Below are 27,792 nucleotides of genomic sequence, written 5' to 3' on the forward strand. Positions count from 1 at the left end.
TTTTATAACAAGCATTTTGTTTACTTCCTATGCAGCTGTGGTTCCGTGGAGTGTCTGGTTTTACTGCTGAAGAGAGGAGCCAATCCAAACTATCAGGACATCTCAGGCTGTACCCCTCTCCACCTAGCTGCTAGGAATGGGTACAGATAAACATGATTGACAATAATTCACACATCATCCACATCCAACCATCCAACCATCCATCCATACAGTTGCCAACATACCAGACAACAGTTTGCGACAGGGAACAGCTCCAGGAGATGTATACAGTCCCTGCAGCATAATCTTGGTCTGTTTTGGACCTTCTTACAGTGGGACATGCCTCGAAAACCTCCTAACTGAAGTGGCGAGAATTTATCTATTGATGTGCTTGAACCACTTGAGTTGACTCCTTTCAGTAAGAAGCATTACCCATCATCTGAGCTCCCCCCAGATGATGGAACCCCTCATCTGGATAATTTGGATCATCATAGAGTTTTCAAATACAGGACATTTGCACTCCTGGGTGCCTTTTTTATTATATGTAGTTTTTTGTTTTTCTTTTTATTCACCTTTACATTACCAGGAAGTCTAGCACTCATTATAGGTGCTAATGTTTAAAATGATCTCAAACTTGTATTGTCTAATTATTTTCTGAGATAAATATTCTTTCAAAAGTGTATGACAAAATAAAATCAATGCTGATTTGTAAGGATCCTTAACACTACAGTTACAGTTAAATTTACATTTAGAATGAAAATTGTTAAAGCAGTTCATGTTAGAGTAGTACTAGTACTATTCTGTATTTTTGTCTGACAGCTCTGCTTCATAGAGTTGTTTTATGTTGTTGAGAAGAATTGATTGGGATTAGACTCTCGGATCTGAGTTTAACTGACAATTTCCTCCTATATTTCCTCAGACAGAAGAAGTGCATGGGCAAATTATTGGAATATAACGCTGATGTCAATATCTGCAACAATGAGGGCCTGACTGCTGTGAGTTGTCCCTATTCCCCTATTTGTGGTTAATGATGTTTCACTATGTTAGCATAATGTTCTCTGTGTACGCACAAATTGCTGCTTTTAACTTCTGCCTGTTCGATTCAAGCTGTCCATGTGATCGTCTGCTGCAGATACACTGGTTGGCAGTAAATGGACGAACAGAACTTCTGCATGATCTGGTCCAGCATGTATCTAATGTGGATGTGGAGGACGCCATGGGACAAACTGCATTACATGTAGCATGTCAGAACGGACACAAAACGGTAAGCTGCTTAAAGATACATTTTTCAAAATTAGTAATATAAGGCTTAGGTTTCATATTTTGATGAAAGGGGAATACATTCAATTTTAAAAGAGAAATCAATAGAAATCCTACAGTGACTAGAATGGAATGATTTACATCATGACCAGCTCAAATCATTGATAGGCAGGTTAGAAAATCAGGTCAGACTGAGTACACTCTTTGGCGTAGAACTTTTGGTGTGACACTTCCTATAAAAACCTTTTGCTTTTAAATCAAATGATCTACAGTAAGGTATGGTCACCATTGCTTCTAATATTAATCACACGAATTGTCGCTCACAGCAGGAAGGTTAGACAAATACTTAGAACTCTAAATATTTAGAACTCTAAATATTTTTCTTTCAAATAAAATGTAAATCAACAGTAATTGGCTCATCTAAGCTTTACCAAAATCAAAGATCATAAATCAGTGTTAAATTTTGTAATACACAATTTTTCACCATTTAATGATGGGTTCCATGTAGTTTTGGAAATTACTGACTCTTAGCAGTTTGATTAGAAGTAGGAGTTATCTGTTTAAGGTCATTGCTAACATCTTTACTTTCTGGGTCCGTGTTATTGTACACATGGATGCTTCAGAGTGCTTATTGTACATATGGATGCTTCAGAGTACCAAGTCAAATGAATGGCTCATTACTAGGCAGAGCTGAATATGAGGGAATTGAGCTAGTTTTATTGAGGTGCCTTGGACGAGGGAGACATCTAAAAATTGCAGAATAGCAGCTCTGGAGGACTGGAGTTGGAAACCCCTGGTCTAAAAATTTGCTATATAGAGGTGCTCAAAGCTCCGTGTTAAGAATCCAGAATCAGTCAAGATGTTTTATTGTCATTATGTGTTACTATAATGACATTTTTGGTGAGCTGACACTGGCTAATTATCTGATTATGTGAAATATTATTGTGACTGTAGCATTAACCCTAGCAGAAACTGTGCACGATGGACTTTTCAGTATGTTTCTCGCTGGTATTGACCTGGTGTTAGGTTTTGTTATGAGAAATGTTTCGCAGGTTGTGAAAATGAGCTGTGTCTGCACAGACGGTGTTGTGTCTACTGGACAGTGGAGCTGACATCAACCGGCCAAATGTATCTGGAGCCACACCTCTTTACTTTGCTTGCAGGTAACTGGAAAACTTGATGTGCTCATCCTTAAGACTGACCTGGTTTAGTGTGAAATCTTAGCCACAGCTGGTGCAGCAGGTACTTTGCTGCAAGCCTCTTCCAATTTCTTGCCACACTTTTCTGCTCCTACTCCCCAGTGTCTTTTAACAAACCGAAATATTGATCTTAGTAATTATCAGATGATCCAATTTTCTTGTACGGATAAAGGTTGTTCTTGTGTCATTCTTTAGCCATGGCCAGAGAGACACAGCACAGATTCTCCTGTCTCGTGGTGCCAAATACCTTGCTGACAAAAATGGAATCACTCCTTTGGACCTCTGTGTGCAGGTGGCTTGTTCAGCTCCACTTACTGTAAGAGAACATCTTTTCCTTTTCATTTCTCTTGCTGCTGTTGATGAACCAACTTTGTTACTTTTAGGGTGGATATGGGGAGACCTGTGAGATTCTTATCCAGCACCATGCTAGATTATTCCAGATGCTGATCCAGATGACACAGAATGAGGATGTTAAAGAGAATATGGTAATGACTTTTTGTCTCACTGAAGAGCATCTCCGCAGGAATGTCATGTACATAGTTTTGAATGATCGCTCAATTTTTTGGTAATGCTTCTAATATGCTAGATTTTATTTAATGTGTTCTGTACCAGTTTTTTTTTAAAGAGTCATTTAATGTAGTTTCATCACAAATAGAACAACCCCTAAAACTTAGTTTGAATTTTCAGTATAATGGGAGAGCGGAGCCCTAATGATTCAAGAGCAGGTCACTTGCATCCTTATGAGGCTGCAAGGTTCCTGTTTGGATTCCCACATACTGCCACTCTGGGTCCCTGAGCAAGGCACTCATCCCCAGAATGCTCCCTGGGCGGCACACAGTGGCAGCCCTCTGCTCCCAAAGGGATGGGTTAAATCCAGATGACAAATTTAATTGGATTGATAAAATTTCTTGTGTTGTGAATTGGTGCTATATAAATCGAATTGAATGATTATTATTGTTGATGTTGTTGTTGTTGTTGTTATTATTATTATTATTATTATTATTATTATTATTATTATTATTATTATTATTATTATTATTATTATATAATGATATGGAAATATCAATGTATTTGATACATAAAGAACATTATTATTTTATAACCAAAGAGCTTTTAGCTGTATATATGTTGTGATACGTGGAATATCTGCAAGATGACAAATAATGCCTTTCATATGCTCCAACTGAAAGCTTTTATTAAAGCCTAAAGGTGCGTTCACACCTTACGTTTTTTCGCCGACTACGTTGCCACATTTGCATGTTATCGTTTGCCTGACATATTGTCAGCAATTTGCACGCGGGGTGACAAGGCAGAAATATACTAGTACATTGGCACTATCTAGTGATGCTTTCACATTAAAATTTTACTGCCACTCTCCGCTCACTTACTCTTCTTCAGGAGTAATAATTGGTTGAGTCATACAACTCGGGCCACTATCAGCTTGTCTTCCATGTTGAAAAACGGCTTTCAACATGCAGTCCTCCACTCCATGTCACAGCCACATCCAGTTCCTGAGTGGTTGTTGTGAAGCGACAAGACCCAAAAGGTCAGATGTGTCAACTCCAGCAACTGTCCCTTTGCATCAATCACAGGTGTTGTGTCACTCTAGCTTTGCTTTAATCACCAAAATTGCACCTGTTGCATTGCTAGAAATGTGTCTGTTGCATCACTTTGCGACCCATCGCTCCTGTGTTGTACCTGCACATAGGGATAACATGTATATCTGTTGCTCCAGTCGCCAAAGTCATGGTCGGTATGAATGCACCATAATAATTTTCTTTTTGTAGAAAACAGTAGCAGAGAATCATTCCTGAAGCCAGATTTAAATTGATACTAGAAAGCTTGCCTTTTTGAAAGATGGGTAAAAAGTGATAGTAATACTTTATGTATTGCTTATGTAGCTCAGGCAGGTTTTGGAACATGTCTCTCAGCTGAGTGACAGTCATTACCAGAGGGTTTTGACCAGTCTTGCAGAAGTTGCTACCACAAATGGACACAAGCTTCTCAGGTAAAGTTACATATTTGCATTGGCTGATTAAATTTTTTTGTTTTGTTTCTGATATGTTGCATGCACAGTGGCTTGTAACGTATTCACATCCCTTGGACATTTTCATATTGGCTCATGCTACAATAACAGATTTCAAGGTATTTAATTGGGATTTTAAGTGACAGACCAGCACAAAGTGTGACATAATTGTGAACTAGAAAGAAAATGACGCTTGTTTTAAAAAAATAAGTCTGAAAATTGTAGTATCTCCTGCTGCAAACCTACCAAGACATTGTCCTCCACGTAAACATACAGGTCAAGAGAAAAGAACATTAATTGGAGAAACAGCAGAGAGACCCATGGTAATTCTGGAGGAGCTGCAGATATCCACAGCTCAAGGGGGAGAATCCGTTGACAGCTATTAGTAGTGCTTCCAAAAATGTGGCTTTTGTGGGAGGTTAGCAGTAAGAATTTCATAAAAAGGTTTGTGTTGGTAGTAAGCTATCCAGAGACTAAAATTGTACTTTTTTGTCTACAATAGTAAGGCTTTGTGTAGCAGAAATCTTAACACTGCAAATCACCCTGAACAAACATCCCCACTGTAAAACATGGTGGTGGTAGCACAATGCAAAGGAATGCTTTTTTAAAATTGCTGAGACTTGAGGGGGTGGCAATACTTGAAAATTGATGTACTTTTCACATTTTTACGTGTAACTAATTTCTAACTATATTGAAAACCATGCATCTTTGCAATTATATTTTGTGCCACATTATTTTACATAAAACCCTGACACAATACCTTGAACCTTGTGGTTGCAACGTACAATGTAATCTATCTATCTGTCTATCAATCTATCTATCTATCTATCTATCTATCTATCTATCTATCTATCTATCTATCTATCTATCTATCTATCTATCTGTCTGTCTGTCTGTCTGTCTGTCTGTCTGTCTGTCTGTCTGGTATATATATATATATATATATATATATATATATATATATAATATATATAATTATATATAATATATGATATATATATATATATATATATATCATATATATATATATATCTTATGTATGTATGTATGTCTGTATGTCTGTCTGTACTATATGTTGTATGTCTGTATGTCTGTTGTTGTCTGTATGATGTGTGTGTGTGTGTGTGTATATCTATCTCTCTCTGTGTGTCTCTGTCTCTCTTCTTGTGTGTGTGTTCTCTCTTCTTCTCTCTCTATTCTCTCTATCTCTCTCTCTTTTCTCTCTCTGTCTTCTCCTGTGTGTGTGTCTCTCTTCTTCTATTATCTCTTATCTATTATATTCTTCTCTATCCCCAATCCTTGACCTTGTGGTTGTAACATACAATGTAAAATATCCTAAACATCGAACCCTCTGTTTCTTAGGAGACCATACATGTATATATATATGCGCATGCATGTTCTTTTTTTCTTGATCGCACAGATTAATTGTCTATGATTATTTTTTTTCTCCTTACAGTCTGTCCAGTAGTTATGAGGCTCAGATGAAAAGTCTTCTAAGAATTGTTCGTATTTTCTGCCACGTGTTCCGACTTGGGCCTTCTTCACCCAGCAATGGCAATGATATGGGCTACAATGGTAACAAGACATCTCGGAGCCAGGTCTTTAAGGTTAGTGGGAGGTGTTTGACATTGACACTAAATGACATAAAAAATTAATCATAACATAAAAAGCTATGCTTGGTTCGTTGGCAGGGTTCATGGAACGCTCACAAACAAGGTGTTGTTTGTGTGGGAGCTTAGCCCACATCCAGGAGCGGTGGGCTCCTGTCTGGTGGCCCATGGCTCCCTGGCATGTGCCAGGGCCTACAATGGGTTCTGATGAGCATCTCTATGCTGTGTGTTGTAGGCCTTCTATCGTTCTCCCCACGCTTAAAATTCCACACCTCCATGTGACAATCTTGCTCACGCACACCTACTCCACATTAACACACTTATTTCTACACATACAGTCATTTGACTGTTCACTTCGCCGTACTTCAAAGCACAATTACATAAACAAACAGTTCCTTAATTTCTACTAATTGTTCCTCAAATACAAACCTTGATAGTATGGTAGATTTTCAAAAGTCTATATCATATAAAGTAATCTTGCCATTTTTTTTCATCTATTCTCAATACTGTGCGTGAGTCCTTTTGGCTGCTCCCTTATTCATGGGTCACCACGGCAAGACATTACAACTGGCTTAGAGGCTTGGCAGAGTTCTTATGCTGGATGCCCTTCTTGACGTCACTGGGATTTCAACCCAGGTCCTCAATATCAAAGGCGCAGACTTTGTCCTGCTACATCACAGAGCGAATAAGTCATTGTCAGAGCAAAAAGGTTAAACCAAGGTCCTGTTGTTTTCTGCTTCTTCTCTGTGTAGCCACTGTTAGTAGTTATCTATTGTTTGCATAAACACTATATTGTCAACAGTATTTGGTCTTTTGCCTTCACATATTTATTGGTTTAAGGGCCATTCACATGCTTAGTCCACATGGTTTTAAATTATGTCTGCCCACCCTCTGGAACAAAAACAGCTTAAACTTTTCTGGATAGTTATTTCACAAGGCTTAGATTTCCGGGTTTCTAAGAAAACCCGGAAAACATCTTAACTGTCACAACCTTAATACTTGTTTTACCTTTTTATTAAACCATGTATGGTATTATTAGTAAGCAAACTATTGGTTTACTATTCATACTTTAATCAATAAGGCACGTCTAAATAATTTGCATTATTCAGCCCTAGAATCAATCTCTCTTCATGTATGTGAAATATTTTACTGGATTCTCAGAGCAAATTGTTCATTCAGTCTTACATGTCTATTAGCTCATTGCTCTTTTTAAGCAAGGCAAGGTGAGGCACGTCTATTTGTGTAGTGCCTTTTATACGCAGTGTAAAGTGCTGTACACGAAGAACAAAAATCAAGAACAAACAAGGCATGACATAGAAACATAAAAATGAAAGATATTGTAAGATTGATAGCTCAGTTTTTGGGCTCTAATAGGTAGGCTGCAGTAGACCGTAATGCTTTCAGCCCTGATTTAAAGGAACCGAAAGGAACAGGTTTCAGAGCTAAGGAGCACAGAACTTAAATGTTCCCTCTCTTTATTTAGTTCTATTCAATGGAACACAAAGGTCTGTAATGATCTGCAGGGTTTCCACGATTCATATATGACCTGCAAATCTGTTTAGATCCAAGACTGTTCAGTGCTTTATAGACCCTCAGCAAGATTCTTGATTCTAACCTGTGAGAAATGGGGATCTAGTGTGTTGATTTAAGGACTGGTGTAATGTGATGCATTCTTCCAATTTTGTTCAAGACACTGGCAGCAGCATTTAGGATGCTGCTAGTGTCAGATTATTTGTATACTGGCCTGTAGATATACTATTAATAATTTAACCCACTGAACATAAAAGCATTTACCGGTTTTTGTGTCCTGTTTTGATAGGATAAGCTTTATTGTGGCTCTCTATATTTGTGAAAATAAACTTAAATTGTTGTCTTTGGAGATTGTGTTTGAAGAAATTCCGACCCATCTACTGATGGATATTTTGGACCCAGTGACCGTAGTGAGGCAGTCTTGTCATGACCCAGAAATATAAAATTGTACGCCATCATAGATATCGCAGGAAATGTTGTCGTAGTCATCATTTGAGCAAATGAGATCATACAGGTTTAGAATACAAGTGGCTTGATAGTGGGACTTTATTGCACCCTCTTTGAGATCATTTAGTAATTATAAATCAAGGTAAACAAATAGGTTTTGATTTGTCAAATGAAATCTGAGCCAGTACCAGACCATCCTTATTACTTTTCCAATTAGTCAATTTGGATATTAGGATCAATTGTATTGAAATCAGCACTGAGAATCAATAAAATCATGAAACGTTTTTGCTGTATTGCTGTTAAAACATCTTTTAAAACCTTTAGTAGTGTGATCTCAGTGCTGTTGTGATCATGGTCTTGAACCGGAAAAGGGTAGAGTGCCTCCTCTGGGTTGGGGAGGATGTGCTGCCCCTAGTGGAGGAGTTCAAGTATCTTGGGGTCTTGTTCACGAATGAGGGGAAGATGGAGCGGGAGATCGACAGGCGGGTTGGTGCGGCGTCTGCTGTGAAGTGGGCGCTGTACCGATCCGTTGTGGTGAAGAGAGAGCTGAGCCAAAAGGCCAAGCTCTCGATTTACCGGTCGATCTACGTTCCTACCCTCATCTGTGGTCACGAGCTTTGGGTCGTGACCGAAAGAACAAGATCCCGGATACAAGCGGCTGAAATGAGTTTTTTCTCCGAAGTGTGGCTCCTCACCCTATCTCCCTTAGAGATAGGCTGAGGAGCTCAGTCATCCGGGGAGGACTCAGAGTAGAGCCGCTGCTCCTCCACGTCGAGAGGAGCCAGTTGAGGTGGCTCGGGCATCTGGTTAGGATGCCTCCTGGATGCCTCCCTGGTGAGGTGTTCCGGGCACTTCCCACCGGGAGGAGGCCCAGGGGAAGACCCAGGACATGCTGCTGACTATGTCTCTCGGCTGGCCTGGGAACGCCTTGGGATTCCCCCGGAGGAGCTGGCCTAAGTAGCTGGGGAGAGGGACGTCTGGGCCTCCCTACTGAAGCTGCTACCCCCGCGACCCTATCCTGGATAAGCGGAAGAAAACGGACTGATGGACGTACGAAATTCCATCAGATTATACAGATTGGTCAAAATGTTTCCTCTCTAAGGAAACCCAGTAGATTGCATCAGGTCTTGACAAGCAGCATTCACTCCTCCTGAAAGAGCGTAGAGCCACAGGGACAGGGTCGTCTGCATTGTCCATGGCTTTGCAGCAAGCATAAAGCGACAGTGGAGAGGAAAACCCTCCTTTAACGGGAAGGAAAAACCTACTGCAGAACCAGGTTCAGTGGCGGCTGGTGAAAAAAAATCTTGGTGGGGCTGGCCAATAGATTTCCCTGCCTAACCCAGTACATGCATTTAAATTAAAAGTCGGAAAATTACTACGATTTCACAATAAGTATTTAATTAATAAAAAACATTGTTCACAAAGGATTATTTTTGTGGTTTTGTCTTATTAATCCTTTTCACAGACTCATGCCAGAGGGTTTGCATACATTGTACATGTACGTATATTATTACGACACGAAACGTCTTGACTTAAATATGTATCCTAATTTTTTATTTATATAATGATTTAAGTATAACAATGACTAGTGCAAAATTAAGTTGTATTTACCGGAGATGAAGTGTAGACTGCAAATTCTGTCATGGTATGATGGCTCCCACAGTCGATTGGTATCCTGCATCCTTTTCATTGAAATTATCCATTTCTTTCTTCGTCCTTTGGTAAACGAAAGAAACGTACATCCGACGATTTGGAATGCCTCTGTGTGCAACCGGGAGCACAACAAGTCGTAGGCATTGTTTAGATTCCAAAAATAAACTAAAAGTACGCTTTAATGCACCCGTTTTGTCACGCTGGTAAGCGAAAACAGTACTGTTTTGCCGACCACCGTGACCCGGATGTTGCGCGGATGTAGCTTGTGACGTCACCCGTGAAGTGCACCTATCACTGTGCAGCTAGGGCTACGACTCCAGGAGCCCCAAACCCATTCATTTTGGCGATGCTGATTGGCCAAATATTTATAAATTTTCCCTAGCAACAGTATACGATTGGTTATTTCGCTACACTTGTAGGGCTCCTTGAGTCACAGCCCCACAAGTGTAGAAGAAGAGAAATGATACGTTCTGTTGGTGGAAATGCACTGTTAAATGAGAGTCAATTGATATAGTCATTTAGTAGAACTGTTTTAATAATTATTATCACATGTAGCCACGTACTATTAAGTAAAAACTGACATTAATAATACTTTTAAAATCTATGTATATTTTGACTTTTCCCCTCCACATTTAGGGAGGGCAGCGCCCAAGCGCCCCCTATGGGCCAGACGCCACTGACCAAGTTCAATGTGAACATCATCTGCCTCGACCAACTGGGGGGTCAGAGAAGACAGAGCAGAGACACAATAAGAGAGACAAAAAAAGCACAGAAGCACACATTGATCCAGGAATCTTTTCAACATTGAAACACGAGAAGTTCCCAAACATGACGTGCAGCAACAGAGAAAGGTTTGTTCACCTGTTTTCTGGGCCTGTGGAAAATGATAGAAGTATCGACTATATTTCAGGTGTAACTCGAAGCATTTTATTGAAAGAGTTCATGGCACCCTTATCAAGGCATCAAGTCATGGATATCATGACTTGATGCCTCTTGTTGTTGAAGTTGTAGATCTCTCTACAACTTCAAATTCACACATACAAGGCACAAATACTTTTGGAACAAAATACCCGTCATAGATTATGTGTTAGAAACAGATGTCACAGCAAAGAGATCAAGGATTAAAACGAGAGAGTCTGGAACACCAAACCACAATCCACACCGCAGCAACAGAAAACAGGAAGTGTTTTCTTAGATAGGTGCCTGTAATCTGCCACTATTGATTCAACTAGATTTTACCTTTAAAAGGTTTGTTCACCTGTTTTCTGGGCCTGTGGAAAATGATAGAAGTATCAACTATATTTCAGGTGTAACTCGAAGCGTTTTGTTGAAAGAGTTCATGGCACCCTTATCAAGGCATCAAGTCATGGATTTCATCTCATAAATAGTTTCTATCACAGATGGATAATTCAACAGATTTAAATGACCTAGGTGTCCAAATGCTTCTGGAAGCTCAGGAGAGAACCCTTGAAAGGAGTAATAAGCAAAATGTAATTATTTTAGATATAACTAAAAGACACTGATGTGAAGAACTAAAGGTATCTTTTGTAGATAAAATATGGTATGACGTCATACCATCTCTCTGTGTTGTTCTTCAGTCTCTTGTTTACAAGCCGGACCGGCCTTGCATATCATGGACGTACATGTGAGCAGCTGTCCCTCATGGCTTAGCCCCTCCTTGCCCATAAAATGGCACCATCAGAGCCGTGTAGCATAGGAGCAAAATAAAATGCCAGAGAGCACATCTAATAGCATCACATATAATGCTAATAGCATTATAAAGACCAGGGCTCTCAACTCTCACGCATTGACCGTGTGACACACGCATTTCACTGACCTCACACGCTCACATGCAACACATGGCATTTCACACGCAAACATGGAATTTCTCACGCATAAAAATCACAAAGCCCATCTGGGCTGTGGACGACAAAACTCCGCCTTCTGCTGAGCTGTTTCGGCTTCTTTCACAGCTTGTGGCCATCAGTAATTCCTCCTGCAGTTCTTTTTAACAGAGCAGCAGGAGGAGTGATCAGAGTTATGAATAATTTTAGTCTTAACAGTGGTGAAAGTAAGCCGGTAAGGTCCTGTACCGCGTACACAGGAGGGGAGGGGGCGGGGGGAGAGCTGCTGCCAGATGAATCCTTCATTCAGAACCAGTCATGGCTGCACGCTGGATAGTAAAACAGTTCTGCTAACCAGATGCAGTTTAAAACGCCACTTGGTCTGTTTATAAGTTTCGTTTTTATTAATTCTGCATTTTTTAACTACATGCACCGTATTTCTGTGCCTCCGCGCTTGCTCCTCTCCCCCCTCCTTTCCCTCGGAGCAGGTGCTTTTATCACCGTTCACCATTCAAAACATGAATCACTCCGTTTAATGTCCTTACATCAGTAGCAACGTGTGCCAGTTAAAGTCAATAGGAGAGTTACTAGCTGTGTTTCATGCTATTTTTTTTTAACAACATAGATTCAGTGGCGCTTCGGTGGGCTGCTGCCTCGCGCTTTAATTCAGGTGCGCACTTTTAAGGGTCATTTTAAAGAACTTGTAACATCAGGGGCTTCATCTCAGACTTGTCAGTACCCCTGTTCCCTTTATAGAAGCCCTTTACAGTCTTTAGTTATGCATTTTCCCCACTGTTTATCCCTCGCACGCAGCGCACGGGGGTAAAATCCGCCTACCTCACTGCCCAGAGCGCACTGACGAGAAGCAATAGAGATTCGTCTGATCAGCGCGGCGACTGACTGAGAAACCTGTCGCTGTGAAAGGTGATGAGAATGTTATAAACTGTAACAGTCTAAAAGTGCATTGAGGTGAAAGGAGGGATACACCAGCAGCTGGATTGTGCGTAAAGACGCAGCAGGAACCTCTGTGAGCTTCAGTGGGAAAATGTTGACCATAAAGGCTTGATGAAGCTCAGCCTGATTCACCAATCAGGTTATATATTTACAATGATAAACAACCCATAGATGAATGTGTAACAGTGTTATAATTCGGTCAATAACTTAAAACTACTTAATTTTATTCAGTATTATTTGAACAATTGTGTATTTTTTATGTCTTAATCCATTAACTGAACAATAAAGTATTAATACGTCTCTTTCTCTTTTTAACAAAAGTAAGACATGTCTACTTCAATGTCTGGTGGGATAAAAATGAGATGGATTTGACTCCACCGGCTCTTCCAGTGTCTGGTAGCCCCGCCCCCAAACAAGCCCCGCCCCCAAATTAGCATAATCTCACTCCTAACTTTTGATAAAAGTTGAGAGGTCTGTAAAGACTAAACAAAGACTGAACACGTTCGTATGTTGTTTTGCTGTTTCAGTATGCATTCATGCAGAGGAGCGTTGTGTGGTGCAGTTCAATGGCTCCAGACCGTGACAGAACCCTGTTATTGGGCTGTCTGTGAAGCTAATAACAGCTAGCGCTAGCTTACAGGTCTGTTGTCCGGGCGGGTTGCAATTTCACTGATGCACGTGAGATTTATGTTGCTCTTAAACATCTGTGTTGTAGCACCGTTACGCTCATGGTCTAATTTAGGTGTAATTTTAACAATTTTCAGTGTAACGGGCCATTGGATAAAACCTTGTTGGTTGGAGTTGCTAATTTACCCCATTCATCCTCCCATGTATGTTCCATGTAATTCAGCCAATTGTTGATGCAGCTGTGTGATTCAATAAATTGGCTTACCAGATTAAATGTCAGTTTTTAGTCTTGGGTTGTGTGAAATAAATGTCTAAATAAATGCATTTACTCTGGTATGACTTGCAGTCCGTTGCAACTTTTTCCTCTTTGACGCATTTTTTGACTGATGCGACTTATATGCCAGAGCAACTTATAGTCCATAAAATATGGTACTTACAGACATGTTCCTCAGCTGATGCTGCGTTTTTATTGTTAGAGCTCATGAGCTCACAGATGCTGGAGCTGCAGAAAGCAAACAGATAGCTCACTGACACTGAGGACTTCACAGATGTGGCATGCATAAACAAATGCACGGTTATCTTGGGGCAGCATGTACATGAGGATAAACCTTGGAGCCCATATTATTTCACAGTCTGACTGTGCCACGTCTCCCACAGACAACTTGAGAGAGATGGGCCACTCTTGCATGGGCTTGTCCTTGATGATCCATATTTAAGTGGATGTAACCGAGAGCTCGGGCCTTTCGCTTCCTCATTTTACCTTTTCCTGCTCTGTGATCAATATGAGAGTCCAGTACTGAGCTGTACCATTTCCTAGTTTGTTTAGATTTAATATGTTAAAGTATACTTTCTGCCTCAAGAGTCTTTTCTTAAGAAGTCATTAAAATAAAAGGTGACCACTTCTCCAGGGTAAAGCACTGAGATTACCGCTGACGGGGCAGTAATCTTACTTTATCCCTTGCAAATATGCACATATGAGGCGACGGGTGAGAAGTGGAGGGGAGAGGGTGGCCAGGTTGCAGCTGGAGTGGAGGTAGAGAGCATTGTGGTTTGTCTCACATGCTCAAAAATCCACCTAGTGGTGAAATTGTGCTTACTGCTCCTTTAAGAAATGCTTCCCAGTAAATGAGAACCCTTTCCCTTTTTGTGACACACAAAAAGCTTTTTCTATATTGCCTAGAATAGGTTTTGTAGATATACATGTTTTTATAGTCCCACTCTGTGCTTAACCCATCCCTCAGGGAGCAGTGTGCTGCCACATTGAGTGGTGCATTGGATCAATCTGTGGTCAAGGGTCTTGGCCAGGGAGCCAGTTTGACACACTGGGTTTCAAACCTGGGACCTCAGTGTGTCACTTTGGGTCCCTGACCAAGAAGAGCAAAGCTTTTTCTGTCTATAATACAAACAATATGTTCCTGATACCTTCTTTGGCGTAGTCTGATGGATATTTTTGATCTTACATTCCTCTCTCTTACTTTCTGTCTCTGCAGCCCTTGGAGCTGCTTTGGCACTCGCTGGATGAGTGGCTGATGCTCATCTCTACAGAGCTGGAAAGAACCAGGAAAAACCCATCTTCCCCCTCCTCCTCCAGCAGTGAGATAGCATCCCTTTTGCTCAAGCAGCGAGAGTCGGACCACTATAGCACCACACCGAAGCTCTCTTTGCTGGATCACCACATTGTGATGGAAGCAGAGGCCTATGTTGATGGGGAGGATGTGATTTCCATGACTGCTAACCGACTCAGTGCTGTTATTCAGGCCTTCTATATGTGCTGCTCATGTCAGATGCCACTCGGGTAAGTGCTGCTTAGCTTCGATTAACAGAACAGCATACAGAGTAGTAGAACATAAAGGAGAACCCCCAGTTCTATCATTCTCTTTGTTCCTTCCTTCCTTCCTTCCTTCCTTCCTTCCTTCCTCCCTCATTTTACAAATTCCCATTGTTTGAATCACATATCCAGTCTTTTTCAGCAGAATAGTGCCACCTTGTGTTAGTAGCAACCCACAACAATATACCATTACATCCAAGAACATTGTTTGAATTGGTACTGTTTGAAATAGGAACATTTGTTGTAGGAATGTGTAAACACAAGGTTATACATTCAGTGATGTCATTATAATATAAATAGCCACGATAGGGAATATTGATCATAGTGATGGGCTGAGCATTTCACACCTTGGCCTTCAGTAGTGTTCGGTATGAATCAATCTGTTTTATGGCAATAAAAACAACTTAGGCAGAAATGCCTAATAAGAACTGTTAGATCACACATAGAGTACCCATGCAGTCAGACTAAATGCCATTACTAAAGAAACAAACCTGAGGTTCACAAGTATCCTTCTACTGCAGCTGCAACACGCATAATACAGCATCAATAATAACCTCATAGAACTGCAGTATTATTTGGGAAAAGAGAAGCATGTTACTTACTAAAACTCTGGATTATTTGTACAGGAAATCCATACTCCTTTCTGTCCTTCAAGAAGAGTTAAATTAGAAGGGAATTTGTGTTGTAACAGGTGGGTTGATGGTTCAAACCCACTTCAAACCAAACTAGCTCTAGTTAGTTCACTCTCTGACTTTTCAGTAAAAGTGTACAAATAAACTGACATTACAACACCCCTGCTAAAAGGCCTTGGTGTTGCCAATTCAAAATCTGATTGGTTGAAGCGACAGTTTGATTGACCTCCAGGCCTACTTCTTTGACCGTGGCAACAAATGATGCCTGAAATGTAATAGATCAAGTGCTTTAATATGAAATACACATCTGGAAGCAGAAACCAATGGAAAATCTGTCAATTGAAATGGACAGACCATTTGAATTTATGTAATATTTAATCAAGGACAAAATATAATTAACATCATTGTGTGAATCAGATATTTCTGTGAACAGCAGAGAAGGCCTTGCATGCCCTGAAGGCCCATCACTGATTGAACAGTAGAAAGTCTAATATTCAATATGATCATTGTTACCATACTTTAATGATAGAAAAATGTGATAAAGCAATTAGCAAACTGTTATTAGGATGATGCACTCATTTACTCTAAAATGTTCTGTGTGTGCTCTCCTGTTCAGAATTGTATTTTCATTCTTGATCCAACATTATGATGTCCCTCTAATTTCTTTGTCACATCATCTTCCACTCTTTGCTTATTTAGAATGACCTCCCCACGCTTTATAGAGTTTGTCTGCAAGCACGACGAGGTGCTCAAATGTTTTGTAACCAGGTAAGTCAATATGTCCCTTGGCTATACATCAGCCTCCCATCACATCAGAGATGAAATATTGATGACACTGCTTATTTTGGTCCTAATTTATTTCCACCATTGTCTTTGTTCTGTCTGTGTCACATTTGTATATTTCCGTCACTGCTTTCTCTTTCCAGGAATCCAAAGATCATCTTTAACCATTTCCATTTTCTGCTTGAGTGTCCAGAGTTGATGTCACGTTTTATGCACATTATTAAGAACCAGGTACAAAAAAGACAAATTTCTGCTCTCAATACACAACATCTATTTTGTTGACTTAGTTTCTGTACATTTGCTGTTTTAATAAAAATGTCTTCAGTCTTTGAATGGTGACAAAATGCATGGGTCTGTATGATATTGTCATGGTATTATCTTAAGTAAAATTATTACAATAGGAACAGAAAAATGAAACAAAATCTATGCCATACTCTCGTCACATCTACATATAAAAGAACAGCAGCAATTATTGCTGCTACTACTAAAAGATTATAACCTTGGTTATAATGGTTACAGTGATAATATCTATAAATATATTTGTTTTGATTTCGATACAGGATTTGGGCACAGGTAGGGTGAGAGAACAGAGTTTAGCCCCTCCAGTCTAACTCCTTGACTATGAGAGGTTAACTCTATCCGGCTCTCCATCTAACAGATCAGATATTCCTAAGTCAGTCGGGTACTACCCAGTCCAGAATTCTGAGGTATTCTACACTGCTCAAAAAAATAAAGGAACGCTTAAATAACACAATGTAACTCCAAGTCAACCACACTTCTGTGAAATCAAACTGTCCACTTAAGAAGCAACACTGATTGACAATCAATTTCACCTGCTGTTGTGCAAATGGAATAGACACCAGGTGGAACCTATTGGCAATTAGCAAGACACCCCCCAACAAAGGAGTGGTTCTGTAGGTGCAGGACCACAGAGCACTTGCTGACGGTGCTTTCACTCTAGTGGTAGCATGAGATGGAGTCTACAACTCACACAAGTGGCTCAGGTAGTGCAGCTCATCCAGGATGGCACATCAATGCAAGCTGTGGCAAGAAGGTTTGCTTCAAGAAGGAGGCGCACTGCCAGAGTCCTGTAAAATGACCTCCAGGAGACCACAAATGTGCATGAGTCTTCTCAAACAATCAGAAACAGACTCCATGAGGCTTGTATGAGGGCCCAACGTCCACAAGTGGAGGTTATGCGTACAGCCCTACACCATGCAGGACGTTTGGCATTTGCCAGAAAATACCAGGATTGGCAAATTCGCCACTGGCGCCCTGTGCTCTTCACAGATGAAAACAGGTTCACACTAAGCACATCTGACAGACGTGAGAGTCTGAAGATGCCGTGGAGAACATTCTGCCGCCTGCAACATTCCCATTCCCATTCCCATTCATTGGGGGGGGGGGGGGGCGCCCAGTCCAGTCCAGTCCAGTCCAGTCCAGTCCAGTCCAGCCCTCCATGTACTTGCCAGAGGTAGTCTGGCTGCCATTAGGTACAGAGATTAGATCCTCAGACCCATTGTGAGACCATATGCTGGTGCGGTAGGCCCTGGGTTCCTCCTAATGCAAGACAATGCTAGACCTCATGTGGCTGGAGTATGTCAGCAGCTCCTGCAAGACAAAAGGCATTGATGCTATGGATTGGCCCGCCCTTTCCCCAGACCTGAATCCAATTAAGCATATTTGCAACATCATGTCTCGTTCCATCCACCAACGCCACGTTGCACCTCAGACAGTCCAGGACTTGGTGGATCTGTTAGTCCAGGTCTGGGAGGAGATCCCTCTGGAGACCATAGGCCACCTCAACAGGAGCCTGCCCAGGCCTTGTAGGGAGGTCATACAGGCATGTGAGCCTGTACACACTACTGAACCGCATTTTGACTTATTTTAAGGACATTACATCAAAGTTGGAGCCATCTGTCTTGTGTTTTTCCACTTTGATAGGTTAATAAATTTGATCTCCATTGATAATTTTTGTGATTTCTGTTGTCAGCACATTCAACTATGTAAAAAAGTATTTAATATGAATATTTCATTTATTCAGATCTAGGATGTGTTATTTTAGTGTTCCCTTTATTTTTTTGAGTAGGATATTTGAGATGGTGTCGACCATCGAATATTCGTCAGCCCCATCATTCTGAGCATCCCAACCTGCTTCCAATTGAAAATTAACCCGTGAGTAGCTTTGCCGGGATTAGGTCTCACAATCCACAGCCTGTTAACAGCTGCTATTGCTTTTTATTTTTTTACAGCGTTCACTTGGTATCTGACAAAGAACGATGTAGTGACTAGGAAAAGAATGTCACCAGGTTGTTGTTTAAATTGGGTTGAGGCAACCTTTAAAAACTTCCTAATACTACCTGAAGTAAAACCATGACTAGTTTACAACCATCAGATAATTCAATGATGAAATGACCCTAATGACAAAATCTCCACAACGTCTTTAGAATTAAAGTAGGGTAAAGTAGCAGCAACATCAACAGAATATTCAAACCATAAGAAAATAATTTATTTTACTCTCCCTAATTTGCTGATACTATTCAACTCTAAAATGCAATCCTCCTTTATTCCCCATTTACCAGAAACCGACCAGTTGTTTAACATAACTAGAGCAGGACATTAATTATTCTAAAACAGTGGCTTTGATAAGGAGGGCACGTTTGAGCACAATGTTTCTAATAACCCATTGTCCCACTCCTACCTCTCTTTTCCCAAACCCACTGTCTCCCAGCTGAATGTTTTTCTTGGTTGCAGCTGAGATAAGATTTCAGAACAAAACATCCGTTTCTCCCTGCTTGCTTCTTCACCGACCTTACTGTGGACAAGATGAGTTGGGTTGTTCTGTTGACCGCCTGAGCAATGAACCCTTTTTAAGCCGGGAATACACTGTATGATTTTATTTTTTTTGCCCATTTTGGGCCGATTCTTCAGTCGTGTGAGAATTTTTTGGATTGGGCTGAGTTTCAGCGGCATCGTGCATCCTGCGTCGTGTAGTATACAAGGGATAACGAGGGCCGATTAGCCTCTCACGACCACGGAAGGTCGGATGAAAATCAAACATGTTTGAAATTCAGTCGGCCCTCGTGAGTGATCGTGAGCACATCCTGCTTTCGAAGCGGAGCTACGAACGGGGTTACGAGCGTCTACAAGATGATTTCCCCCAACCTCGCGTACTGCACATGTGCAAACAAGGGAATTCTTCTTCTCAGATGAAAACATTGGAGTGGAGAGGAGCATGGTGGCAGTAGGTGTGACATGGAGTCAAATTACAGAGGTGCAACTCGTAGAATTGCCAAGGAGGCACGTTTCGTTCTTGTGAGTGTCATATTTAACAGTGAGCATTGACACTTCCATCTTTTTCTTCTTGTGCTGTTTACATTGGGCTTCCGTACTCGTCTATACGAGTACGAGTACTGCCATCTCTCTATACGGGGCTGATTCCCACGTGTGATTTTTAGTGTGAGCACTTAGATCGCATCTGAGCGTCGTGCCGTACAGTGTAAGAACATATATTGTGAGCAGTGGACTTTTAAACGCTGTGGTTACGTCATACAGTTTGAGCTGTATACGAGTAAAACGATTGAAAATATCGTACAGTGTATGCCCGGCTTTAGTCACACTGTGTTCTGCTGTCCTCAGAATTGATTCGGGGTCATCTGAGCTTGCAAGCAGTTTGCCCAGCAAGTTGATGGCTTGTGGAACAGCACCTCTGTAACAGTCAGGTGATTCTTCTGCAGTCCAGGTCTTGAGTTGTATGGGTTATTTTACCAAATTTACAGGGAAGAGAAAATTCTATCTGGACCCAGAAATTCATGGACCAACGGTTGACCCTTACTGGGAGTGGTGCCTTCTCCCGTGGCTCATCTTCCCTTCCTGGGTTCTTCTTCTGCTTCAGTGTGTTCCCGACGTCCACCACGAGGAAAGCAACCCCTATCCCTGGTCAACTCTCCTTTTTTATTCTCCTCCAGGAGCTAGGACAGCCCTTGGCCCATCCTACTGTACATGTGTTGTTTCCTGGTTAGTCCGCTTTTTCTGCAATATCTTTGATTGGACAGCATTTATTGTATGGCCATTTATCGCATTTCCTTCCTAGCAGCTTCCAGTTCTGAAAACAAAGTTAACATCTTAAGGAAATGCTCTGTCTCAGTCTCTGTCCAGCTGCTGTTTTGACTGCACTGTCAACCTGAGCTCAGCCTCATCTTTCAGGAAAGGTGGCGGTCTTTCTCCATCTTGGTCTTTCTCATGTTGATCCAACGGTTACTCGTCTTTGCTTGTTCCAGCCTGGTTGATGGTTGAGACCCACTCGTCAGAATCTTGATAGTGGTACAGGTTGTGGTCACATTGTGATTTGGCACAATCTGCCAATAGCTCCTTGTATCTAGGAGCAGCCATATGAACCCGGCGAACTGGTCGTACTTCTCTGAAGTGCTGTATACTGATATTATCCTTCCATCTTGCCACACTTCAGGAAGTTTAGCCCACCATTCTGTCCATTTCAGGATCCTGTCTTGCTTTTGGACAGTCTAAACCCATTCCAGGTTGTGGGCCAGTATTACATGCCATTTTCTTTAACATAATGATTCAGCGGTTCCTTGAACTTGGTCGCTGCGAGGCCTTTGCTGGAACATCTTATATACCGATGGTTTGGTATCTGTTCCTATTCAGTGGCTGGCATGGTTAGTTGCTCTGCTGACTTGTGTGGGGCAAGCACTCCTTGCTCCGGTGTCTATGGAAAATCAACTTCTTCCTCCATCAGTCTGTCATCTGTAGATGTCTGTCTCCAGAGCCCCCTAGGCATCCTATTAAAAATATTTAAAAATGTGTGAATAGTCTTAAAGAAAACAACATTCTTAAAACCCTGGTATACCTTGGCACTGAAATGTAGCTTATGCCTTGGTGACAGCATGAGTTTGACATGTAGCAGCTGTAGCACAGTAGGGGTAACAGCAGGGGTCTGAATGGAATTGGAAGGTTCTAAGTTTGATTCCAGCCTTCCCCTACCACCTGTCCAAGGTTCCTTGGGCATGACATCGCACCTTAGTTTGCAGATGAATCTGTAAAACGGTGTGTGAAAGTGACTTGTGGAGTGAAAGCACAATGAATTGTCAGTAACAATAGAAACTGTCCTTATAACTGCAGTCCATTTACAATTTCCATCTACCGATTATTGTTGTATTTTTTTTTACAAAAACCTGCTCAGCTTCTGATCAGCCTGGACTGAGACCCCTCAGGATAGTTTTTAATAATCAGGATACCTTGGATTGGTAGACTTCCACTCCCTGGAACTTGTATGCTTCCAGATTTACGCACAGGTTTTTTTTAAAATTTTTTATGAAATCACATTTTAAAAGCAAAATAAAATTAAGGATGTTCAGAAAACTGCTCAACATTTGATTTGGTTGCTCCCATTAGAATTTTAGGCATCTCTACTTAATTTGTCTCTGAGCTCAGGAGTCAAATGCACTTATTCTTTGTGACAAATGTTCTTGCTTCCTTAGAGACTTTAAGAAAGTGACTTTGAAAGTCCCCTGCCTTCACTTCAGCATCATTTAACAGCATTATATTTATGGCAGCAACGCTTTTCTTGAGTTTCATTTATATGGCTTCGTAAATTTTATCTGCCGCTCTGAGTTATGCACTATTCCCTAACTCTTCAGTATTTATATTTGAACAGCAGCATTTGTGCCTCATTACCCATGGATTATAGCTCACTTTGGAGTAGGTCCTTGTTTTAATTACAGACTTTAACCTGTTGAATTTGATTTCATCTCTTGATTAGTTTTTCAGTGTGCCCTGCAGCCCTGGGGGAGAAAGCCTTTATCTTATTTCCACGCTTATCCTGCAGTCTACCTCCAACGCTTAAGGGGAAAAATGCATGTTTTATGCAAATAAACTCAGTCCACCTCTCTGTGTTACACATGGGTGTTTTAGCTCCAAAGCCTATCCGAGCTACCATTTGTGACCGAAATATCTGCTGCCGGAAAGCTAACAGTACAGCAATGTGGTAATTAGTTTGGGAAAGTGCTGTGCAGTCTTCATTGAGTGAAGTCTTTGTTGTTCCCTCTAGCCTTTTAAGGATCGCTGTGAGTGGTTCTACGAGCATCTGCTGGCTGGCCAGCCAGACTCAGACATGGTCCATCGTCCTGTTAATGAGAGCGACATCCTTCTCATCCACAGAGGTACACAAAATCCTCACAACACACTGCCAGTCTCTTTCCAATCCTCAAACAAACTCCAGAATGAGATTCATAATAATGACTGTAGCTGGTGAGAAAGTGTTACTAAAAGCCATATTAAACTAAAACTTGTATTATGAAATCTGTGCATATTACTATAAGTACTTTATTTCCGAAACTATTGACCCATACTATATAAACAAAACAACAAAGAAAATTAAGAAACAATGTGATACATGTAAGCCTAGATTTCATAGAGATGCAGCCATAACAAAACATAGACAATTAATCCAGTGTTTCAAGAAGGCCAAATATTATCTCATGTTATTGTGTTATTACTGTCAAAGCCATTAAAATTATGTTCCATGAATAAATAAAACAGGACATAAATGTATACGTAAAGTTTCTCTGTAAGACATAAGTGGGAACATTACTGTATTTTTTGGACAATAAAAAGTTCCTCTCTGTTCTCACTGACAGGTGTGCGGTGGGAGCCTGCTGGAAAAGAAATGTCTCTAGGTGCTCTGCTAGCCAATCACACAATGTACGATCCGTTTTGCCGCTTCGTCCTACTGGCAGAAAGTGTGGGAATTGTAGGAATTTGCCGCGAGAGGCAAAGTAGGCCATAGTACGCTGACTATGAAGGGTAAAACGTCCGGAGAGTCAGTGCGGAGTCCGCCAAGCTCACAGTATGCTCTCAGTACGCCCGAGTATGTGGGAGCCTTTAGGCATCCCACGCCCATGTGCACTAGCAACAATAAGCCTAGTAAGTTAATTAAATATAAAAGTTACGTCTATTTTGGCCTTATGTTAGAAACAGGGCAGTGTGGTCCAACTATGCTGTCTTCCCAACAGAGACGGATAGCTCTCTCTTTCAGGAGAGACAAAGACATACATAGACACGTTAATTCACTGTGTGCCTTATGGTCCAAAAGTATTTGAGACAGACATTTGCCTTTTACTTGTCCATCTTGGAAGGTTTATGAATGCATCTTGAAAAACCACCTGGACTATTTTTTTGTCTTTACTCTAATAGATTTTGCTTTATTGTATACTTAATTTTCTGTAAAACGTACTCACGCTGTGGTACTCTTGTGCTTCACACACAGACTCCATATTCAGGAGCAGCTGTGAGATGGTTTCCAAGTCCACTAATGAAAAGCTCAAACGGGGTATAGCTGTTCGCTTTCATGGTGAGGAAGGCATGGTGAGTTTCTACATTCTGTTTACATTCAGACATAAAATGGTTGCAAAAAACCATAGCATTCAAGCTAACTCATCTGTGCGCCTTAAGTTCAGCTTTATATTCATAGCCATCCAGTTCTTTTTTAAAACCAGAAGTGAGAATCATAGAAATTGTGTGCTGTTGGACAGCAGTTGTTATGAATTTAACTAGAAAAAAGCTGTTCCTGTGAAACAGCAGTGGGAATAATTTAATTCTGCAGAATGATTTAATCAGAAGATGCAGAAGATCTCTAAAGAAGAGAAAGAACTAGCTGAAAACACATTAAAATCAAAGAAGAACCAATGTGTACATGAAACGACAACAGCTCAAGGATTAGAAGCAGAACAACATGAGGGAAAATCCCCAAAAGATTTTAAAAAAACCAAAGTAGTTGCAGATAGCTCAAGAAAGTGTGAACATTTTAAAGTTTGAATGAAGTTTCCAACTGAAAGTAGGCTAAAGCAGTAAGCTGTGGAAAAGCACAGTTTTTGAAGAATTTGAAGGACAGGAGAAGTGAGAAAGAGCAGAAGAGAGATAAAAGCCCAATTTGCACTACCTATGTTAAACCGATCCATGCCGAGCTCGGTTTGAGCTCGGATCAGCTAACCATGCCGAGCTTGGTTCTGACGACCGTTTACACATCCCGCTATCTTGGTTCCTTGCCTCATGGTGAGGATCTACGGTACTACTGCTCTCTAGAATTAAAGGAGGGACTCGAGCAAATCAAAATGGCGGCGCCTGTAACATTCAGGAAGTTATGCTTGGTTATAATTGTTTTTTGCGGAGAGTCCGGCGAAGAAGGCAACCTTTGGTGAATTTACTTGACGGAGTCGGCTTTTGGGACGTGGATAAGCCAAACAAACATCTAATAAGGATTTACAGACGCAGGAAACAACGACAGACGCTGAGGTTCATCACGCTGCTAAGCAGAATCATCACTGGAAACCGTGTGGCACTGTAGGGAAGCTAGTATTTTTATGAATGTCTGAAATGTCAGCTTGCTGTAAGGAGATGACGTGGTCTGTTCATGCGCTCTTTGTTATCTGAGAACCGAGCCAGGGAAAAACCGGGCCGAGCCCACCCATGGAACTGGTCTTCATTTAGCGCGGTCCGGTTGTGTCTGGCTCGGTTCAGTTCAGTTTGTGATCCATTTACACTCGAAAGTTATCTCAGTTACCGAGCTCGGACTGGTCTCGACATGGTTAAAAAAGGGTAGTGTAAACGGGCTAAAAGAGTGGAGGAGTGAAGAGATGGTGAAAGGAAGAATAGAAGAGAGAAAAGGGGGATGGAAGAGGAGAGTGTGAAGGAGAAGAGAGAAAAAAGGGAGAAGGAGGACAGAAAGAGTGGAAGAGAAGAGAGAAAGGTGGCGGAGGAGAGACAGAGGGCAAGCAAGAGGGCAAGCAAGAGGGCAAGAAAGCGTGCGAGATAGAAAGAAAAAGAGGACGAGAGAGAGGTCAAGCGCGCGCGCGCGAGACAGACATAGAGCGAGAGAAAGAGGCCGAGGGAGAAGTCAAGCTAGCATGAGGTCAAGCGAGGGGGAGAGAGAGAAAAGGGGTGAGCAAGAGGTCATGAGAGAGAAAAAGGGCGAACAAGAGGTCATGCGCGAGAGTGAGGGAAAGAGGACGAGCGAGAAGTCAAGCAAGAGAGAGATAGCAAGAGAGGGCAAGTGTGTGTGACAATAGGCTGAAGCAGTAAGCTGTGCAAAAGCACGTTTTTGAAGAAATTGAAGGATTTTCCATTTATGAGAACAAAAAACTCACAAAAAGTTAAATATTTTAAAAATTATAAAAGCTCTAATTACCATGAGATATAGCAGTAATATCGTGAACAATCTGAACGTTTTGATACCAAAATTTGTTGAAATCGGTTGAAGTATGCAGAGGTAGTTAGACGCCAAAAAGAAAAAAAACAGGAAAACAATAAGTAAGAATGTTTTTAATGAATGGAGAATTTCTGCTGTTAGACATTGTCTTAGAGACAATAATTATTATTATTTTTAAAAATAAAGAAAAAAGGTTTTGTCAGCAGACGTTCTGCAAGACAGAAGAACATCTTTAATTTTATGTCTCACTTTAAAAATAAATATTACTGCTGACAAATCAGATTTATTCCTGTTTATCATTATTCTACCGGTTTGTGTATCAATGACGGTGATCATGTCAAATGCGGCAGCTGAGCAGAGCTTCTCCTGCCCTGTTTTTTGAAACCTCCCTCCAGTTATGGGCGGTAATGATAACTATTTAAAAGAAAATAATAACTGTCATGTTTGGTTTAAGATGTCTGACCCACATGCAGAAAACACCGGCACACAGGAGGCAGTTTTACAGCTTTTTCTTTCGAGCTAGAGTTCAGGGAGGATCTTAGGACGGGAAAAACTCAGCGACCGACTCGGGCAGATTACACGGAATCTGTGAGGTAAAGGGAGACTGTTAGCAGAGTTTCACTAAGAGAGAGAGTTCAACTAAAGAAACGAACGCTTACCATGGAGCTCCAGGAACTAAGCCGGGGGGGAGTGAGGTGGACTCAGCTAATGTTGAAGGAGCAGATGACAGAGTGACCGGTGAGCGGAGGTGAGGCAGGGTACGAGCAGCGCCGGCGGGTCCAAGGATCCGGAGAGATCAGCGGGAGGAACCAGGAGAGTCCGGGGTGACCAGAGTGAATCCGGGGAGGGAAACCTCGTGCCCGACTTGGTACCACCAAGAGAGTTTGAGGGGGAGATCGCCAGAGCAGAATCTGAGTGGGTAGTGGATTCGGGAGCCTGGTCTTCAAAGCGTAGAGTTACACGAGAGAAAAGTTCCAAAAACACGAGAGCACTGGAGAAAAACACACGAGACAGATATTAGATCCAAAACGGGGATCGGAAAACTCACGGGCATGAATCTCTGGAGGTAGTTGTGGCCTTTTAGGCATACCGCAACAAGGTAACACTCTGGCATCCTCCCGCTGTTCGTGTACTGTTCTTATAGTGCGCTGAGACGCCGCTGAACACGCTGCAGGTGTGTCGGTCCCGCCCACCAGTCAACTGCTGTCACCTGCGAGCAGAGGAGAGGAGGAGAGCGCAGAGCCGGCAAGGCTGCTCGGCTCTGCCTGCTGAGTCCTGACAATAACATAAATTGGTTTGTCCACGGTTTACCCTGCCTCTCCCCCATTGACCGCTGGAGATAGGCACCAGCCTCCCCGCGACCCAGCATGGATAAGCGGGTAAAGAAAATAGATGGATGGAAGTTACAGTAATGGAACAATAAGGGAGGGAGTTTTAAGGCCCGTTTACACTACACTTTTTTAACCGAGCCGAGACCAGTCCGAGCTCGGTAACCGAGATAACTCTAGTGTGTAAACGGTCAGCAGACTGAACCGGACCGCGCTATCCCTAACCGGACCGCGCTAACTGCGGACCAGTTCCCTAGTAGGTCTCGGACGGGTTTTTTTTATCCCGGTTACCTGATAATGAAGAGCGCATGAGCAGACCGCGTCATCCCCTTACAGTCAGCTGACTGTCCGTGGGTTTTCCGGCGTGTCTGGCTGCACGTCCTGATTCACAGTCCATTCAGACAAATTTCAGACATTCATAATAATACTAGCTTCATTACCATGCCACACGGTTTCCAGAGATGATTCTGCTTAGCAGTGTGATGAACCTCTGTGTCTGTTGTTGTTTCCTGCGTCTGTAAATCCTTATTAGTCATTTGTTTGTCTTATCCACGTCCCAAAAGCCGACTCTATGTCTAACCATAACATCCTGAATGTTACGGGTGCCGCCATTTTGATTTGCTCGGTCCCGCCTTCAATTCCAGAGAGCGGTAGTACCGCAGGTCGCCACTAGGGGGCGATCTGCGGTACTACCAAGGAACCGAGATAACTCTTGTGTGTAAACGGCCGTTTTTATCCCGGTTAACTGATCCAAGCTCGGACTGGTCTCGGCATGGCTCGGTTTTTAGGTGTAGTGTAAACGGGCCTATGGATAACCTGTAGACCCGCTGCTCTAGAATGGCCACACACACATACACAAGTGTGCGGTC

General features: G+C 41.7%; 1 protein-coding gene across 10 annotated transcripts in view; it reads left to right on the forward strand.

The window, feature by feature from the left end:
• hace1 (HECT domain and ankyrin repeat containing E3 ubiquitin protein ligase 1) overlaps positions 1-27,792 on the forward strand; it is a 122,131-nt gene that overhangs the window by 72,289 nt on the left and 22,050 nt on the right. For 5 of the 10 annotated variants that reach the window (XR_004929943.1, XM_021313781.2, XM_036133318.1 and 2 more), the window contains 14 exons: positions 36-140; positions 899-974; positions 1,112-1,243; positions 2,320-2,402; positions 2,634-2,754; positions 2,822-2,923; positions 4,340-4,446; positions 5,921-6,071; positions 14,620-14,924; positions 16,289-16,357; positions 16,516-16,603; positions 22,440-22,551; positions 23,029-23,067; positions 23,658-23,755. Coding sequence is in view for 9 of the 10 variants with exons in the window: in XM_021313781.2 (XP_021169456.2) it covers positions 36-140; positions 899-974; positions 1,112-1,243; positions 2,320-2,402; positions 2,634-2,754; positions 2,822-2,923; positions 4,340-4,446; positions 5,921-6,071; positions 14,620-14,924; positions 16,289-16,357; positions 16,516-16,603; positions 22,440-22,551; positions 23,029-23,067; positions 23,658-23,755 (1,588 nt within the window). In the remaining variant the exon portion in view is untranslated. The remainder of the gene's footprint in view (positions 1-35; positions 141-898; positions 975-1,111; positions 1,244-2,319; positions 2,403-2,633; positions 2,755-2,821; positions 2,924-4,339; positions 4,447-5,920; positions 6,072-14,619; positions 14,925-16,288; positions 16,358-16,515; positions 16,604-22,439; positions 22,552-23,028; positions 23,068-23,657; positions 23,756-27,792) is intronic. The other 5 variants (XM_036133317.1, XM_036133319.1, XM_021313784.2 and 2 more) reach the window with 3 other exon arrangements.

This window comes from Fundulus heteroclitus, unplaced genomic scaffold (assembly GCF_011125445.2).
Source record: "Fundulus heteroclitus isolate FHET01 unplaced genomic scaffold, MU-UCD_Fhet_4.1 scaffold_61, whole genome shotgun sequence".
NCBI lineage: Eukaryota > Metazoa > Chordata > Actinopteri > Cyprinodontiformes > Fundulidae > Fundulus > Fundulus heteroclitus.